The 16,312-nt window shown below is 25.3% G+C and overlaps 2 protein-coding genes across 3 annotated transcripts; both read right to left on the bottom strand.

The window, feature by feature from the left end:
* Positions 1 to 488: 488 nt before the first annotated feature.
* LOC114125769 (zinc finger protein 98-like) lies at positions 489 to 9,538 on the bottom strand. 2 transcript variants are annotated; one of them, XM_027989541.2, is made up of 9 exons: positions 9,265 to 9,538; positions 8,016 to 8,268; positions 7,668 to 7,911; positions 5,573 to 5,771; positions 5,245 to 5,457; positions 4,718 to 5,175; positions 4,216 to 4,652; positions 3,351 to 3,495; positions 489 to 2,757 (listed from the first exon to the last, which is right to left on the bottom strand). In XM_027989541.2, exons 2-9 carry the CDS (start codon positions 8,213 to 8,215, stop codon positions 2,458 to 2,460), a joined length of 2,196 nt encoding a protein of 731 aa, XP_027845342.2. In that variant the 5' UTR covers positions 8,216 to 8,268; positions 9,265 to 9,538; the 3' UTR covers positions 489 to 2,457. The 2 variants fall into 2 exon arrangements, with proteins under 2 accessions (XP_027845342.2, XP_027845343.2); XM_027989542.2 differs by lacking the exon at positions 9,265 to 9,538 and adding an exon at positions 8,871 to 9,233.
* Positions 9,539 to 10,111: 573 nt separating this feature from the next.
* On the bottom strand, positions 10,112 to 14,253 carry LOC114125770 (origin recognition complex subunit 5). The gene is made up of 8 exons (XM_027989543.2): positions 13,980 to 14,253; positions 13,597 to 13,774; positions 13,265 to 13,534; positions 13,073 to 13,203; positions 12,856 to 12,989; positions 12,070 to 12,379; positions 11,859 to 11,968; positions 10,112 to 10,233 (listed from the first exon to the last, which is right to left on the bottom strand). The coding sequence occupies exons 1-8, from the start codon at positions 14,079 to 14,081 to the stop codon at positions 10,191 to 10,193; spliced, it is 1,278 nt and encodes a 425-aa protein (XP_027845344.1). The 5' UTR covers positions 14,082 to 14,253; the 3' UTR covers positions 10,112 to 10,190.
* Between the last annotated feature and the right edge of the window lie 2,059 nt (positions 14,254 to 16,312).

Below are 16,312 nucleotides of genomic sequence, written 5' to 3'. Positions count from 1 at the left end.
GCGACAAATAGTTTAAGAGAAGAAAAAAACAATTAAAAAGAAGAAAACGTAAAAATTAGGTATTAACAAAATGTGAAGTTTGGTCTGCATTTGACATTAATCGCCTTATGGCTCATTTGCTAAGTGGCATGAGGGACATGAAAAGGTACTGTGGATCGGTTTGAATCCTGAGGTATTATAAAATATTTAGGCTCTTCTTCCTAGCCTTGTAAGCCTGTGTTAATAATTAATTTAATAAAATGTGTCACCATGCTATACCATATGTGTGTGTTAAATTTCTAAAATGTACATATTATTACAAAGACTGTAATAACTCATTAGTCATTATCAAGATATTTAATGAATTCAACTATTTAATTTCAATATTTTTAAATTCAAATTTAAAAAGTTGACTATCAATAATATAAAACTATAAATAATTAATAATAAGGAAACACAATGAAATATCATGAACAATTATATTGAATTTAATAGTAGGTACATCTAAATACTAAGAATTAGTATCAAAATATATTGTTTAATAAAAAAATTGCAAAATACACATATAATAATTAAATTCTAATACTCTAGTAAAAATATTATTGACTTAATAAAAAATCACTTTATTATAAATAATCTTCAATAATAATCTAACAGTAATATATAAAATAAATAATCAGTAATTGCTTAAAAAAAAAGAAGGTATTATAAAGCATATTTTAAATAAAAACATACAAATATTAAATTATAAACTAACACATTAATACCCAATGGCACTCAATCAACATTTACAAGGTAAGTAATAAGTACTATACAATATTAAAAAAGAAGATTTTTTTTAATCTGAATTCTTGGTTTTGTATAAACATATAAAATATATTGAAGATAATTAATTTTGTTTTTTTTACATGAAAATAAATAATTTATAAAAAAAATTTTTTCTTTTAAATTTATAACAATAAACCATGTTAAATAAGTCAAATGATAAAAAAAAAATCACCAGACTAATAATATAGTAAAAATGCAAAACATTATAATAAAAGGTGAATTTTTCACTTATTTTCTAAATAAAAAAATCAGTCAAACATTTTTGTTTTTAATAATAAATACAAAATAAATTATAAATGGCCACATTTTAAAAAGAAATTAATTTAATAAATCATGAGTCAACTATAAAATGTTGTCTTTTTATGTTTAAAGAAAGGATATGTTGTAATAATACATAAATAACTATTAATTATGTTACAATATTTTAGTAAGATTAGATTCATTAATCGAAACTTTCTTTTTTTAAATAATGTCTATTATATATTATAATATTTTTTTGTGATTATTACTATAGGTAATAAAATGTAAAACTATAAGTTTAATGATTTAAATTTTAATTAATACAAAGAATGTTTCTTAACATAATAATTTTTAATAATAAGTTGAATTATAAAAATCAATTTTTTAATCACCTACTTAAAATTGAAGTTTTATTTATTAAACATAAAATTGTTCATGAAATAAAAACAAGATTTTTAGTTTGACTAAAATGTGTATAAATCAAATATCACGTAAATAAAATAATATAATAAAATTTTTAAGAAAGTATCAACAACAAATTAAAATTAAAATGAATTAAAAAAGAAAATAACTTAAAAAAAATTAAAACTGTGATGTCTAATGAAGATTACATTAACTACATTAAAAAAAAAATTATGTTTTCTATAGTTCTTAACATCCTATTAAATGAGATTTGATTTTTTAAAAAACTAGTAATTCGTAGCTGTAGATTAAATATTTCAAACTTAAATGTATAGTCAAAAGTTATAATTGCTTAACATAAATTAAACTTTTATTTTTGATCATTACAGTTTTTTTTATTTTTGGATAATCCATTTTTTTTTTTTTTAGATAATTTTAGTGATATATTTTATACAAATGATACAGTTAAAATCATTGAAAATATTGTAGCATATAACTATATTTATAAAATTACTTTTAAGCTTACTAAAATAATTGTTTGTATGAACAAACACTTAAAATTACTAATTCAAGAAAAGAAGTTTTTATATTTACTAATATAAACATATAATCATAACTTCATAGATTTTAATGATCGTCAATGGTATTCACAGAACATGCTATTTCATACATTTTCACAAATAAATTGTAATAGTAATAAACTATTAATTGGTCAAAACAAACTTATAGCAATTGTTAAAAAATTAATTGCTGCATATTAATATTTATTAATAATAAGAATAAGAGTTGTGCACAGAACAATAATAAACCTTAACTTACTAAGACATAAATAACTTAAAATATTTAAGAAATGTAAGTAGTCAATAGATACTTAAAACTACTATCAACAATTCAATTTCGATACAAAATGTTAGATTCAGAGTTTGACAGATAAACGTAATATCTGAGGGTCTTTTATGATTTTCGAGGTTATAGTCCTTAACTTCATTATACGTATAAACTTACTATCTAAGACAATTGTATTGTAACAGGATTTTGTGGCATGTAAGAGTTTTGAGAACCATCAACCATTTGTTGATCGTTATTATCATTTGTGTTTGATGGCCTATAAGTGATAAGAGAACCTGCAGGTATGTTGAGTGGTACTAGATTGGTAGTATGGGGTTCTTGTGGCATCGTAGTTACCATAATTGGAGTACCATCTAAGGATAATGGAAGTTTGACACCACTAACTGTTATCATTGTAGTGCTACCATTGTGTTCAATAGCATTATTATCTACATTGATGATTTGATGACCTTGGGAATTCTAAATAATAAATTTAAAGATATCACATTTTAATCAAAATATACATTTTTTTATAATAGTATAACATTTTTAACTAAGATAAAGATGTTATATTTGTTTAAAAAATTAAATTTGATTATTTTTTTTTTGATTCACAGAAAAAAAAATATTTTACAAGCTCCATTTACTCAGTTTTCAATATTTTAATTCCAAACATAAATATATGACTTTAAAAAAAAAAGACATCTATACTCTATTCTAAATGAGATCAGCCTTCGGCGGCCGAGTTGTGCGCATGGGGGTGGCCTACACCACTGGTAGAGTTGCAGTCGAAACACTACTAGGTGGGGAAACCTGACTACCACTGGACGAAAACTGGTCGCCGCACAAGGCTGATCTCATTTGGAATAGAGTATAATATATGCTTTTTTATACATATTATTTAATACCAATGTTTGAAAATCAAATAAAAAATTGGAGTTCAATGAGTGCTGTAGTAATAATGTTAAAAATTGTTGTTGTAAAATTATTTAAAATACATGATACTGTTAAGTGTTAATTTTATTCTCTGAATGGACTCTAATCATTAACATAAAAAACTAATATTCTCTTACTTCTTGAAAGTATTCAATTTTTGGTTGTTGAAGTTGCACCATTTCTTGATCTTGAGAAACTTTACTATCAATTTTATTATGTGCTGAAGCTAAATGATATTCAAGTTTATGTTTTCGATCATAACTCATACCACATAATTGGCATCTAGTAAATAAAAATAAAATAAAATAATTTCTATCTATTTTTATAAATACTGTTTATTTAAATAGTGTCCAATATGTAGGTAAAATTTATTTTTTTTTAAAGCATACTTATAGTTACTTTAGTAACTATTTATATCATTGACTACCATTTATTATTTAAAAATCTTTAAAAACTTCAAAAATAATTGAGATAAAAACTTCAATTAGAACTTTTTCAGGATATTTTATGAATTTTATAGCTTTAAACAATGATATTACTTGATATATTTTTATACTCCGGCCCACAAGAGATCAGTATCGCTATTCGATCAAAACTCGTCCGATTTCACGCATCTCTCATTCGACCACTTACCGACAGAGGTATATAGTGGGGGAAATAGTGCTCTGCAGTCTTCTGCATGCGCACGACAGACCTGATCTCTCGTGGGCCGAAGTATAGAAAGTAAAGTAAAGTTATACATTTTTAATTTCATAAAAAAAATTTACTTATTGATTATACTACATTCAAAAATATAATAATTGAATGATGGAAAATTTACATTATTTTGTATTATTTAAAATGTAATTTGGTACATTACATCTATTTTAGTAAAAAAGTCCCTATAAACATTATTAATTCAATAATTTAATAACAAAAAAAATATTTATCAAAAATCTAAATCCTATTTTATTTTTTTTTATTTGAGCACAACAAATAACAATAAATAAATAATTAACTTACATATGATTTCTATTTCTCCTTGGTGCATTTCCTGTGTTATTCTCATGGATATGCACATGAGCATTCATGTTATACTTTTCAGCAAAACGTTTACCACATATTGGACAAGCATACGGTCGTTCTCCAGTATGAACTCTTAAATGGCGCTTAAGATGTGACTGAGATAAAACAGCTAAACCACATTCAGAACACTTCACATGTTTTTCACCTGTATGAGTCATTGTATGTATGTGAAAACTTTTTTGATGAATAAATCGCTTCCCACACAAATCACATTGAAACCGTGTGTATCCAGTATGAATGGGAATATGTTTTTGTAGACCAACTTTTTGTGTAAAAGACTTATTACAGTATTCACAAGTAAAAGGATGTATACCATTGTGCATTCCAATGTGCACATCTAAAGCTTTTTTCATTTTGTAAGCTTGACCACATATCTAAATGCCAACATGAATATTATAAATAAATTAGAAAAACATAATATAAATGATAAGTAAGATACCTCACAAACATAAGGTCTGATAGAACTGTGGGATTGTATATGCGATTTTAATTCAGTAACTGTTCTCCATTTTTTACCACAAAGTCCACAACAGTGTATAGCTGGCAAACAGGCCCGTTCACCAGAACGTGAGCTACCCCTTTTTTTTCGTCCTTTTTTAATTTGTTTTTTATCAGATTTTTCTGATCCTGATGAAGGAGTTATTGTTTCATCAATTGTACTTGAACTATCTTCTATAATATTTTCTTCAATATAGTTAAGTTGTTCTTCTTCTTTCCATTCAAAATCATCATCTTCATTTTCTTCTTGTACAACTTCCTCCAAGTACATACTATTATCAATAGAAAATTCAGGTTTAACACTAATTACCACACCTTCAGGAACATCACTCATATAATCAACACTAGCTTCATTGACTATGTTTGAATCCGTATCACTAAGAGAGGTTTTGTTTTCAGCTATGAATAATAAATAAAAAATTAATTAATACTTATTCCAAGAATAAACATACATAATGTTTAACAAACTTTTAATTGGTGGAGAAATTGTATCAACTTGATCATTAATTGTCTCGTTTTTCAAAGTGTTATGCTCTTTGGATATATGATTATTTAATGCTTGTTTGGTTGATAAGCTTTGATTACAAACAGAACAATGATTCTCTAAATCTGAAGCTTGTAAAAAAGATTCATCACATTGCTCACATTTGTAATTATTACCAACACTTTGTTTTCTTGGTTCTTAAAATTTAAAATTATTATATATATTATTTTAAAATCATTTTTTTTTCTATCTTTTTTTTTTTTAATACTAAAAAATCATACTTAAATATGTAATATTTTTAGTAATTCTCACTTGTTTCACAGGTTGGTTCTTCAACAGATAAAGGGACATCTACTGAATCAATATGTTTTGTAATCTCCTCATTAATTGCTACAATTTTATCTTCTGAAGTATCAGAAGTACACTCTTTACTGATTTCAATCTTTTCAGGGTCATCATCATTATCCATAGTTTCATCAGCTTGTATACTACATATGATGTTTTCAACAATCTAGCAAAATAATAAAATTAAAAATTAACTTTAAAAACAATATTTCACTCCTAAATTCATGTAAAAATAATAGAAATCTCTTTTCATTAAAAATTTAAATTTTTTATAGAAAATTATTGAATATGTTTAAAATAATAAATCATTACAGTAAAATCTCGGTAATCCAAACAAGTTTGAGAAAAGAAGTAATTCAGATTACCCATGAATTAAAAAAAAAACTAGTTTTCTTGCTATTTAAATTTTGAAATGTATACTTATTTTTATCTATATATAATATACACTGTATTAATTTGTATCAAATTTATAATTACGTATATACAGGTAGTTAATATATATTATATATACTACATATTATGTAATATAAATTTATTCATCTAAAATATTATTTATTTTTATTTGAACACTAGTTAGTAGTTTCTATATTATGCTGATTAAATACCTTGTCTCGCAAATGTCTAAGTGTGTGTGTATAAATATAGCGATGCAACAATTTTCAAGCCTGTTTGGATTACTGCGTCCTTTGGACTAACTTCTGTTTGGATTAACGAGACCTTACTGTATATTATTACAACGGAATATTTAAAATTGATTAATAAGGGTACAATTTAAAATATATATATATATTTTTTTTTATTTAGAATAGGAAATATTTTATTTATTAACGAGATTTTAACAATATATTATGGTATCTCAACAGTTATGAACCTGTAAGTTAATATATAATAGAGGTTAGTAAAGCTCACTCTTAAATTGGAGGCCTGATTGTAGTATAAAATTGATCGTTTGAATAATAAAGTATACAATAATAATATATTATCATATATATATATATATTATACATAATATTTTATGTACCTAAATTTTGATAGTATAACTAGTTTTAAGATGAATATCTATTACCTAGAATGTATGTATGAAATTAAAGAAAATATACGCAACTATAATTTCAGTTTTATAGTTTGACATTAGCAAGGTATAAATAATAAATGTATTTAACATTTAAACATAATTTGTAATTAAAATTTATCAAAGGTTAGTTTAGGTACAACCCGTCTTAATAGCGCTCAATTTATCCACCCTGAGTGAAAGGAGAAATACGAGTGATATTAAATTTTTAAATGGTTTTGTTTCTGGTATAATTGATTCCCCTTGCTTGTTATCTAGAATAGGTTTTCATATGCCAGAAACAATCATGTTGGTTCACATGACTCTTATTACCTTGCTCAAGTGACAGGAAATTATTTGGATGATAATCCTTTGAGGAGAGCTATGTCTTTAATTAATAGACAAACTAGTCTTTCTAATTTAGGTTTTTATTTCTGTTATAACATTCTGGAGCTTACTAACGTAATATTGTATAATTTAATTTATAGATACTCAATGCATTGTTATATCTAAATAAATAAGTTATTATGTATACTCCATTAATATGCTGTAAAAGCTGTATGGCGTTAAAAAAAAAAATAAATAAAATAAAAAAATAAAAAAATGTTATTTATTACCAATGCTAATAGAATATCTATAACAATTTTAAACTAACAATGCATTTTTCACATTTGACTTTTCACCATACTTTAAGTAAAATTAATATTAAAAAACTGTCTTATAAATACATGTATAATAATATATTTAATTATTTAATCATAATTATAATATTAGTTATTACTTATTATAGTTTAAATATTCTAAATCAGTTTTTAGTTGCCTTTCTTTTTACCAATTACTATTCGCTTATATTTTTTCAGAAACATTGAAAACTAAAATCTTTGTTTAGAATCTAATGAATAGGCCTTAGGGATTACATAAATTTTATTAATGTTTTAAAGTACACAAAAAAACACAAATACAATAGTACCTATGCTCGCTCTAAATCTAAAAATTATTCTTAATATTTACCTCATTTAGAGCTACATATGATTTTTCGTTATTTTCATCATCATCATTAAAAGATTTTTTATCATTTTCTTGTTTAGTGTGTGAAAGTTCTTCAATTTTTGATGGACTCATACTATTCATAATATTTGAAAAGTTATCATCTTTATATTCGTTACAAGTAGAAGTGTAACGTTTAATAATGTCAGTTTGAAGCTTTTGGAAACGTGTAGATATCTGATCCAACTCATCAAAAAGTGTAAAACATCTATAAATTAATTTACATATAAATTAGGCAGATATAACCATTTAAATCATAAGTATTTAATGATTGACGGGTAGGTTTAACAAAAAAAGCTGAACAATACTTGCCTTCGACACAATAATGAGCTTCTCATTTGAGAAGGGATCAAAACCTTTTTAAGTATTTTTGACATAACATCTATTAACAACACCTCTCTTTGAGGCATAGTGGTACAATATATATTGTATGAAGAACGAGCAGTAATTTTAACATTGCATATAAAACATTTTGAACTTAGTTCTTCTCTTTCTTCTAAAGCAGAAGCCATTTTACTTGAAGATATTTGTAAAATACAATTTGTAAATGTAAACTTAAAAAGGTCTGAAATAAATTACAAGATAAATAATCATTATATTTTAATTAAATAGAAGTAGCATGATATAAAATGTATATAAAACAAATTATCAAATATACAGCAGTTAAATCCAAACAATATTACTGGTTTCATGTCAATATCAAGAATTTATGTAACATATCAAACACTACCGACTAATACCCTCTACATTAGCATAAGTTGCTATTTTGGCAAATATTGTACTTCTCGCAAACTATGATTCAAGAAATTGTGTATTATGTTAGTTTATTAAATTTCATGTTAGGATTGCACAGAACACATCAGAAATATCATTATCAAAACTAATAATTGCTAAGAATTTCAAAAGTAACCCCCTCCCCTAAAGGCATTAATAATTCGTAAGACTGAAATTGATAATCATAGACAAGAAATTTTAATACTTTACAAATGTAAAACAATTTGACCATTACGATTATAGAGGTGCACCCTAGCCACTCTCAAAGACCAAAGTTACAAAGCATTTGTGTTGATATTTATCATTGTTATCATAATTGCCATTAGGACGTAGGGTAAGATCTTCAGATCAAGTAGTCAGAGACAACGATAAAATAATAATCAAAAGTAGTACTTAATTAGAACCGTGTCCTATCGTCATCCCACAACAATCGTATATTCGTATGAATGTAGAGTTTTCGAAAACGAAATGATTGCCATTCATCATCGGTTTCTGTTCAACGGCGCTAAATGGAAGAAATCGTAGTCTATACTCATATCGTTTTACAGGCGGCGGGACAATATTCAATTTCCGGATATCGATATCCGCGACCACTGGCCACCGAATAGCCAGTTAGCACAAATTCTGAAAAGCTCAACATTCACCGCCACACATTTTACGGTACCCTTGGTACGCGCGTTCGCTAAACACACCGCCATTTTGTAAACCAATGTCGAACAATTAAACTAATTGAGTCGCCGCCTTTTCATCGTCAAACGGCAGTCGACGGGGAAATGTTACTACTCACCGAAAGCGTTTTTCCGACCGCAGATGTTGGAAACACCCCGAGTGATCGCTCGTCGTCTACTTGGCCAACGACGAAGCTTGACTTAAGTTATTGTCAAACGAATTTTGGTCCGTTCGTTTGTAATTGTTGTCCTATGTCGTCTCGTAACTAGTTAATTATTTATTTTTTATTTTTCTTCCCTATTCTACCAATGTCTCGCACCTTACACGGATTTAATCATAAGCAACCGTTCTTAACATCATACTAGTCGTCATCGCCTTATCGGTTATTGCTGCTCCGCTTGTTATCTCATATTTTTTTAGATGACAACAATGACAATTTCATTTTTATAAACATATAACTATTTTTTTTCCAATTTCTGTACCAGAACGGCAGATCCAGACATCACTACACTTAATTCTACAAGGAAAACGTTTCTGAACGCATTCCAGTGCGCCATGTAATACATCGGCGTCGCCGTTAGGTAATAGGTATATAACATTATGTATACATAAATGTATATTTATCTATTTAAGTATTGTTGTACATATTATGTACCTACATGGGTCTTATATAATATATGCAGTAATTTTTTAATATAAATAATTTATTTCAATATATATATAATAAATAATATAATATCGGACTTTTTTACCACGATTCAATTAGTTACAAAATAAGTTATATACTTATGTAGTAGTACCGACTACCAAACCATCATTTCTTTTATTATTATTATATATACAAATTAATAACATATTTTTATAAATTATTACATTACAGCAAGATAATAATAAGCTATTAGGTAGGTACATCATACAAATATTATAAAGGCAAAAAAAAATGTTTTAAAAAATGTATAATTAAATAAGAAAAGAATTATTAATTTATATTCAACTAAAAACTAATAGTTATTTTACAAAAATAAAATAAAATTATGAAGGTTATTATTTATCTATTAGGTATTTATTTAAATTAAACTTCACTGTCCTGAAAAAAAAAATATGTATATATATATAAGATTTATAATACAATGTACAAAATGATTATGATTTTAACTGGGAAAAAAAGAAAAAATTGGTTGATACTTGGGATGCGCAATACAACTCAGTATTCTTGTTGAATGCAGTCTACAATGCATTTTACATCAAGTGAATACCACTGATGGTTAAACTTAATTCCAATCAGTTTTCAATAGTAGTAAATTGTTTTCTAAAAATTTCAATCAGGAAAATACTTTTTTACGTTATTAAAGGAAAATTGATACTAATATTTTTTAGGAAAATTAATAAAGAACTCATTTGAATATTTTCTAAAAGACAGCAAATCATATTTAAAACGGATTAAATATTTTCAGTTAATTATATTTAGGCTTGCCATTCTTCCCGGTATGACTGGGACAGTCCCGGTTTTAATAGCATGTCCCAGTGCCACAGCCCATCAGTAATCTTGTCCTGGTTAATGGAAACCAAGCGAAAATAATTTTATTGTCATGCTATGTAAAATGAATTTTGGTCTAGTAATGAATTTTATGATAAAATTAAGAATAATATAGCTGTATTGAAAAAAATCTATTCGACAGAAAAATATCAAAATTAGCTTATAATTAATAAATGAAATAAATGTAGTTTATGTAAAAACAATTGTATTGGTTTATTAATTTTAAATAAAATAACGAAAAAAAAGGTTATTTAATAATATGATATCTCAGTTTGGTAATTTTAAAATCTGGCAACCCTAATTTTATTTATAGATATTTATGATATTCTATATACCTATACGTAATAATATTTTAATTAAATATAAAAAACACATAGTAGACAAGTAGACGCATATGACACATAAGAAATAATAATGTGCAGTAGACAACATACGACTAGAATACCACTTATTTTTATAGGTCTTTAAATACCAAATTCAGATAAAACAGAATTTTAAAGTCATTTTGGCCTCTGAACCATGGCTCCAAAACCATAACTGACTAAGTGTCCGTTTTACAATCATAATTTAAACCTCGGTTACTGATATTACCGGCCGAATTCGGCGATTTAATCTTGGTTTAACTAATTGTAATAGGGGCCCTAAATAACAAAGATCTAATGTTTTAGTTTAAATGATTTAAAATAAAAAATGCAAAATAAACTAAAATTTGTAAAATCATAGAACAATCACTGATAAATGTAATGATTAAATGAAAACATTAGGTATTTCATTGTCATTTGTTATTCAGTTACTCTTGGTTTTAGAGTCATGGTTAGGTTCAAATTATGATGAATTCACAAATATTTGCAGATTATTTTGAAAAATTAGTCAAAAATTTAAAAAAAAATTGTAATTTTACCTAATTACCTATTTTTTTCTTAAGTTTTTTTTACTAGTTTAGAGTGAACTACACACATAAATGACAATTTATCCATAAAAAACTATGGTTATTTTATGATTGTTCAAATGTTCATAAACATTTATTGAAAAAATGTAGACTAAATTATCATTTTTTATGAAGTATGATGTTTTCAAAATACTTGGGTAAATTGTAAACTATTTTTACATTTAATTTTAAAATGCTTATAGGAATACATTATTAATAAAATAAAACATATCAATTATTTACTTACCGTGCAATATTATTAACACAGTCAAAACTAACACTACATCTGTATTTAGGGGTGTCCAATTTACCATCGCCTAAACGTATTAAAAGTCCCAAATCTGATAATGTATTAACCTATTAGATAAAAAGAAAACATTAAAATTATTAAACATAATAATTTATCTAGTTAAATATTAAAAACAATTAAAATAAATAACTTGTCTTAATAAAATTACTTGTGCTAAAAGGTTGGCAGTCATATTTGTATTTTCTTCAATAATAGCATAAAATATTGCTAATAAACGATCCAACGAGAAAATTTTAGGTCCTACTAGTTGACTAGTAGAATTTTCTGTTTTATTTACTAATCGATTACTTTTCTTCTTTTTGTTTGATGCTTTAACAAACAATTGCTTATCATATTTAGGTAAATTAAATGAGGCAATATATGCAGCAATTAAAAAATATTTGGCATAATACGGTAAATCCAAAGCAAGCTTATCAAATTTTGTGTTCTCATCAGACAAACTGTTGACATTTTCCAAACTGAAAAATGATTATTATTAGTACAGTAATTAAATTATTTAAATTTATTTATTTACAAACTAAAAATTTAACTAATAGGTAACTATAAGTTATAACTTAATGTATTCATTTAATTTAAAAATATATTAAATATTGCTTAAGTAATTATTTTTATTATAAAACAGGAAGTATAATTAACAGATATCAGTTTATAGACTCATTTTTCAGAATTATTTATTGCCTTTTTCTAAATCTAATTTTTATATAGAGAGATATACAAAGATACACTAATTTACAATAAACAAATATTTTATTTGTTTTCTGAAAAATATTTAAGAAAATGATAAATGGTATCGCGATCGACCTGTTGGCCACCCCTGTTATAAAGTATGCTAAATTTAAAAATTCTATTTTAAAACTCCTATATAATAACACATACTAAGATTTTAAACTACACATTTTTTAAAATAAAGATGAAATGTTTTTATAATCAGTACCTTGTTCCTAGATAAACATTATTTAACAATAATTGAATAGTAGGACTTATTTTTCTGAACAGTAAAGGTTGATTAATTTCTGTACATGATCCATCTTCAATTGGCTCTACATACTTAATGAATAGAACTTTTGCCTAAAAATTAAGAGATGAAATTACTAATAACTGTTTGATTTTACTAATTATATAATTATTAATTAATTATCTCATTAAGTTACCAAATGTTTTAGTTCTACTAAATCGCGACAGCTTCCATAAAATGATCCCATGAAAACTGTTAGAAAATTTTGGTAAATAGATAAACTCCAATTCTTTGGTATATCTTTTGATAAAATAAATAATATCTCATCTACACAAAGTAATATAATGTATATATTATCTAAATTAATAATTTCTATAAGAAATATTACCATTATTATACTGTTCAAACACTATTGGTATAAAATTAATATCCTCATCAAATTTGGCAGGGTGTACTTGGCTTATAAGTATGACACAAAGCTGATAACTTTTTATCAGCTCTTGTAGTTTTGTAAATAAAACTATTTGTTCATGTCCCAACATCTCACAGTTATCTAATAATATAATTACTCGTTCTTGTTGAATTTCTGATTGTTTTAATATGTTTAAGAACTGCATAAAATTATCACAGCGATCAGGTAATTCACTTTGTTTAATTTCTATAAATCAAAAATAAAATTTGATTATTTTAACATAGATTGTATACCTATTATTTACTTACGTAATAAATCTTTTAAAATTGGTTCAAATAAGAATTGATTAGTATAACAGCATACAGAATTCACAATAGATGATTTGACTGACTTTCCCAGTAAATACAACAAACGAGTTGCTATACTTGTTTTACCAGTAGATGGTAGACCATGGATGAAAACACATGGAGGTAAAACTCCATCATCCTATAGAATAAAAAAACTATAAATTATACAAAAATAAAACTTTTTATGTATAGTGCAAAGGCTCTTTTGTAAGTTGTCTCAATTAACTTGAGTTCTAGAGACATTGAAACTCCAGCCTCCAAGCAGAAAACAGTTTTGTGTTAGTTCTGTACTATATTTTTATACATTCATAAAAAAAGAAAATAAGGTTTACTTGTTTACTTACAGTTAAAAATAAGTTACACAACATATTTATTTGAATATCTCTGAATGGAAAATCAGAGTTCAATGAATCTCTTATTGCAGTTTTATTCGATTTCGATAACATGATAAACTATTTAACTGAATTGGTAATTAAATAATAACTAAACAAAAAAATGTAATAATGTAATGATATTTTAGATAATATTAATTGAGCATGTGTTCTATAAACAATATTATTATGAGTACAATATAAAATACAATATTTTAAATATTTATCAAATCAAAAATGAATTCATTTGAACATTGAATAATAAAATATAAATATATTGTGTTATAATATATTTATTATTTATATCAAATAATACAATTTGTTATTATCAACGATTTGATTAAAAATGGAGGGAAAATTTCATAATAAATATAAAATTATATCAGTGATAAAATAATATTATTATCTTCATGATAAAAAAATTCTTTATAATGATTATCTTTATTTGTCGCCGCCACAATTCGGGAAAATATCATAAAAAATTAAAATTATTATTATTTAATTATTTTGAATTATTATTAATCATAGATAATATAAGAATATAATATTATATTATCTATGAATATTATGGTCCATGAGTGCAGACACTGCAGCAGACTGCAGAGTGCCTATAAAAAAAATAGCGGAACGATCATAGAATTATATTCTGACAATTCTATAGATCAATGTTCGTTGTGGCATTATTCATACAATGATAATTGTATTATACTATTATGTTTATGCATTATAAATTATAATATTATTTAGTATTTATGCATCACAACTTCATTTAAGATATAAGATTCTAGAATATAATAAAATTAAAATTCGGTAGAATAATTTATAAATTTAAAATAGTGATATGGACCTGGCATTGAATAACAAATCGGTCGTTTAAACTTTACAACAAAACTGCTGTAATTGCTTTATTTTTAAATTTTTATTGAAGCTATTCAAACCATGTCTTCGTGACTGTAGGTATCTCTGTATCACGGAACTTATAGTAGCACCAAGTGGCAAGTACTACAGATAAATCTATAGTATTTGATAGCACTATTCAGTATTCTAGATAGTTATATAATATATACAGTGAAACCACTCATTACGAACATCGGAACACTGTTATATAGCAGTACAGCGAATGTTTTTTTGGGAACGGGGACCAGAAGCGTACGCAGGATTTACATGTAGGGTTTTACATGAGTACCTAATAATTTAAATAATAATACACAATATTCAAATAATTTGCTTAACAGTTTTTGTATAATTAGTTGTAGCAAATTATAATTAATACCTAATAAATTAATAATTGAATTTATATCAATTAAAAATTACCAACAATTTATCGACTATGTATATTGAAATAGTGGTAAATAAGATTTTTTTGTAAAATGAAAAAATTTCAGGGGAGTCAGAACCCTAAAATCCTACCACTGTGTACGCCACTGACGGAGACACTTTTACTATTTTTCAATGAAAAAAACCCAAATAGCGGACACCTATTTTAATTTAATTTAAAAAAAGCGGGTAATGCACCAATGATATTCACTTTGCCATCAGAAACCACCCCTAAATTTTGAAATTGAAGCATTATTTCGAATAGTTATGCTGTACACTTACACAAAAAAAAAACACACATCATTGTAAAGTCAACACATTTATCACTCCGTTCAGAATCTAAAATAATGATAAAACGACGACAGAAAAATACGCTTATTTTAGTAAATATAATGTCAACAAATTCGTTCGAAACCCCATTTTCCACACCAAATTGAATACTTTTTATGTATGAGTTTATTTATTTTTTATTTATTTAAATATGTATAGTTAAAAATGTTAAAATATTAAATAATAAAATTATTATCTATTTTAACGTAGTACATATTTTTTCCATTTTCATATTTATCCTTTCTGAATTTCAAAAATTTACTCCATATAAATATTGGAAACTTCTGAACATCAGATAAGATTTTGGTAACTAAGTGTCTACTATTCAAAGGTTTCACTGTACTTGATTTATTGTAGTACCTGTGACTTCTTTCAAAACACGTAGTTTTTCCTAAATTCTTATACATATCTAGGTATAGGACGTTCAACATCTAAGTTCCTTAAATCATCAGACCCGGGTGAATGAATATCTTTAACAATGTGTAATTAAAAATTATCATACCTATTACCTACTGAAAGTTACCATTGTGGGTAATTTTTAATACAAGTAGTTTCTAAATTTCAGTGTCGCGGAAGTATTGCGAAAGCAGTTCCCGCTGCTCTGTTGGTTAAAACTGAAAAAAAAAGTTATTACATTTATTTTCTAGTTGGATAACATA

This window comes from Aphis gossypii, chromosome 2 (genome assembly GCF_020184175.1).
Source record: "Aphis gossypii isolate Hap1 chromosome 2, ASM2018417v2, whole genome shotgun sequence".
In the NCBI taxonomy this organism is placed as follows: domain Eukaryota; kingdom Metazoa; phylum Arthropoda; class Insecta; order Hemiptera; family Aphididae; genus Aphis; species Aphis gossypii.
This window is presented reverse-complemented; position numbering and strand designations above follow the sequence as displayed.

Bases quoted from the DNA above. Each gene is read 5' to 3' on its own strand.
- LOC114125769 (XM_027989541.2), bottom strand. From the start codon at position 8,215: ATGGCTTCTGCTTTAGAAGAAAGAGAAGAACTAAGTTCAAAATGTTTT. The intron at 5,458-5,572 runs GTGAGAATTACT...TTAAATTTTAAG, and splicing joins AGAACCAACCTGTGAAACAA to AACCAAGAAAACAAAGTGTT. The intron at 2,758-3,350 runs GTAAGAGAATAT...TTTATTATTTAG, and splicing joins AAATTGAATACTTTCAAGAA to AATTCCCAAGGTCATCAAAT.
- LOC114125770 (XM_027989543.2), bottom strand. From the start codon at position 14,081: ATGTTATCGAAATCGAATAAAACTGCAATAAGAGATTCATTGAACTCT. The intron at 13,535-13,596 runs GTAAGTAAATAA...TTTGATTTATAG, and splicing joins AATTTTAAAAGATTTATTAC to AAATTAAACAAAGTGAATTA. The intron at 13,204-13,264 runs GTAATATTTCTT...TACTTTGTGTAG, and splicing joins GTTTGAACAGTATAATAATG to ATGAGATATTATTTATTTTA.